Source organism: Capsicum annuum, chromosome 1, assembly GCF_002878395.1.
Source record: "Capsicum annuum cultivar UCD-10X-F1 chromosome 1, UCD10Xv1.1, whole genome shotgun sequence".
In the NCBI taxonomy this organism is placed as follows: Eukaryota; Viridiplantae; Streptophyta; class Magnoliopsida; order Solanales; family Solanaceae; genus Capsicum; species Capsicum annuum.
Window position 1 is genome coordinate 74,862,448 of NC_061111.1, and position 2,933 is coordinate 74,865,380.

Below are 2,933 nucleotides of genomic sequence, written 5' to 3' on the forward strand. Positions count from 1 at the left end.
AAATAGAATAAAGTGTATAAATGCCGGACCAATAATAAAGTCCAATTTCTATGGAACTTGAAAGGATAGGTCAGATCTGGTGAGCATTCAACACATGAAGTAAAATGGTGGAGCATCTAATATCCACTAGCCCAAACACTACTATTACATCATGAAATTGGCTAGTTTGACGCTAGCTGCCAGCATACGGCAACCCTCTTCCTTTATCCAGGCTTAGAACAGACGAACTTTTACAACATACACAGCATCTAAGTTGCTCGGACTCTTCAAAAATGTCTACGGATATGTGTCGGATCCTCCAAAAATACACTATTTTTTGAAGAATCCGACACGGGTGCGGCAACATTTTTGAAGAGTCCGAGCAACTTAGCACAGCATAAGGTAGAGAGGCCTGTTTCCAGTAGATCCTCGACTCAAGTAAAAATATTAGAAAGCAGTTCTAAAAAGGAAAACAACTAGAGAGAAAAAGCCAAGACAAAATGCGAAGAGAGTATGACAAAGAATACTGAAAGGGAACAATTACTACAAGAAAATACTACGATAATCTCAATGCAAAAAACATCAAATAGTCACAGAATGGAATAACAAGAAACTCTCAAAGTAATACTACGACTACTAAAAGGAATAAGTGAAACAACTCTCCACTACCTAACTAACCATCTAACTTGATCCAAACTTTTATGAACTAAAAATCAAATATAGGAGAAAGTGAGAGATGACATACCATCCTCTTAGGAATGAAGAACATCCATTGTCATCACCATGATAGCCATAGCCATCGCCACCGCCGTGGTACATGTGCTGAGGTGGTGGTGGTGGAGGGTATTGATCATTAAAGTAGCCCTGATAACTATGGGTCCCAGGAGGTGGAGGTGGAGGAGGGTAGCCCCCTCCATTGTAGAACCCTGGTGGCTGTGGCATCCCCGGTGGTGGGTATCCTTGTGGTTGGGGAGGCGGTGGTCCATGCCCTAAACATATTGTCAATTCAAACACAAACAAGTTCAATCGCAACAATCAATTGACAAATTCCCTACTACTAGCAATTTAGTACTCCTTAGTCCCTACATCCCAATTTACACCGCACTAATGAAATTTCGAGAGTCAACAAGGTTTTTACCAGAATTTTGCTATGTCTTTAAAATATTATAAGTTATTAAGTATTATACATATAGTATTTTATATAATTTTCAAATATATAAATTTGATTTAAAAAAACTTACCCCAGAGTCCACTTCATCCCGAGGTAGCGGTATGAACTGCCCTATATTCCAACCTTCTCAAACCCCACTTTGTGGGAATATACTAGGTAGGTTGTTGTTTTATTTTTAAAAATTTAAAACCTTCTATGTCTGAATTCATGGTCAAAGTTTACAAATTTGAATTTCAAAATTCCAACTATACCACATAAATTGGGACAAAGTATTGAAACTTGGGTGATCATGAAAATTGGGGGTTTATATTGTAACTTTCACCTAAAAGGAGCAATACATACAAGAACAAACATGCAGGATGCACTTACAATGGTATTCTATATTGCAACTTGCCTAAACGAAGAGAAACAAGAACTAGAAGAAAAATATTTGGCAAAAAGAGGTTGAATCTTGGGTGAATTTTTACAAATGTTATTGATACAATAAATTGTAGTTAATCAGTGTGATATGTATTACTTTTATGCAGTTATCAATTATATATCTATCATTTCAAAAAACTTAACGCTCCTATGTCTGAATTCACTATTGAAGTTTAGAAACTTGAATATCGAGATTTCAACTGTCACAAAAATTGGGACAGATGGAGATATCAAAGATTGAAACTTGGGTGTTCTTGAAATGGTAAACATATTTTGCAACTTGCCTAAAAGAAGAGGAAAAACATATAAGAACTAGAAGAATGGATGATTAACCAAATTTACTGGTGAAATATTTGGCATAAAAAAGGTTGAATCTTGGGTGATTTTTAATAAATGTTATCGATATAACAAATTGCCTAAAAAATAATTTGATTGACTGACCTAATTTACAAGACATAAAAAAGGTGGAAAATAGGGAAATCTTGAAATAGAGTATGTTAATGATATTGTAAGATAGATACCTGGTGGAGGGTAGTCAGGGTAGGGACTTTCATGAACATGTTGGTAGCTCATTCTGATTGTGTTTTGCCTGGTTGATGGAGAGTAGTTGTGATCTTGAATGAAATGAATTGAGAGGAGGAAGGGGCAGATGAGTTAAATACAGGGACGTTGAAACTTAGTTGTTAAGGTGGAGGAAATAAGTACTGGCACGTCAGAAAGATAATTTAAGGGTCATTCTCAACACTATCATAGTCATTCACATGTTGGCAGCACAAAAACAGCCAGGGGTATTTTAATTCAGAAAATTACGTTGGCTCAAAGCATGATAATCATGATTAGGGACGGAAATGGTTTGATATTTGAAACTTGGATTTGGTATTTTAATATTTGATTTTTAACAAATACTATATTATCATTAAACTAAATTAATTCAATATTATTTATTATTTTGAATTTTAGTATCGATATTTTGTGATACTATAAATCGATTGCTAAATGTAGCAATATATATTCAAAAGAAAGTACAAACAAATCTCTTTGTTAATCAGTTAAAAAAAAAATTTCAATCAAAATAGAGTAGTCAAAATTCTAACGTATAAATATTTTGTTTTATACTAATAATAAGTTGTGCATTGTTAATATTTTAATAATATATAAGTTACTATGCAATTATGTACTTCAGTACGGTATTCGACCGGTTTTGTTGTATGGAGCGGAATGTTGATCAATTAAGAACACCCACATCCAAAAGTTGAAGGTGGTGGAGATGAGGATGTTGCGATGAATGTGTGGTCATACCAGGAAAGATGGGGTGAGGATTAAGATTATTCGGGAGAAGTTGAGAGTGGCTTCGGTGGAGGAC

General features: G+C 34.8%; 1 protein-coding gene across 1 annotated transcript in view; it reads right to left on the minus strand.

Annotated features, from left to right (window-relative positions):
* The window catches only part of LOC107876264 (cysteine-rich and transmembrane domain-containing protein WIH2), a 9,526-nt gene extending 7,103 nt beyond the window's left edge, over nucleotides 1-2,423 (minus strand). The window contains exons 1-2 of the mRNA XM_016723224.2: nucleotides 2,092-2,423; nucleotides 725-968 (exon numbers count right to left, since the gene is read on the minus strand). Coding sequence (XP_016578710.1) covers nucleotides 725-968; nucleotides 2,092-2,143 — 296 coding nt within the window. The 5' untranslated portion in view covers nucleotides 2,144-2,423. The remainder of the gene's footprint in view (nucleotides 1-724; nucleotides 969-2,091) is intronic.
* Nucleotides 2,424-2,933: the final 510 nt, after the last annotated feature.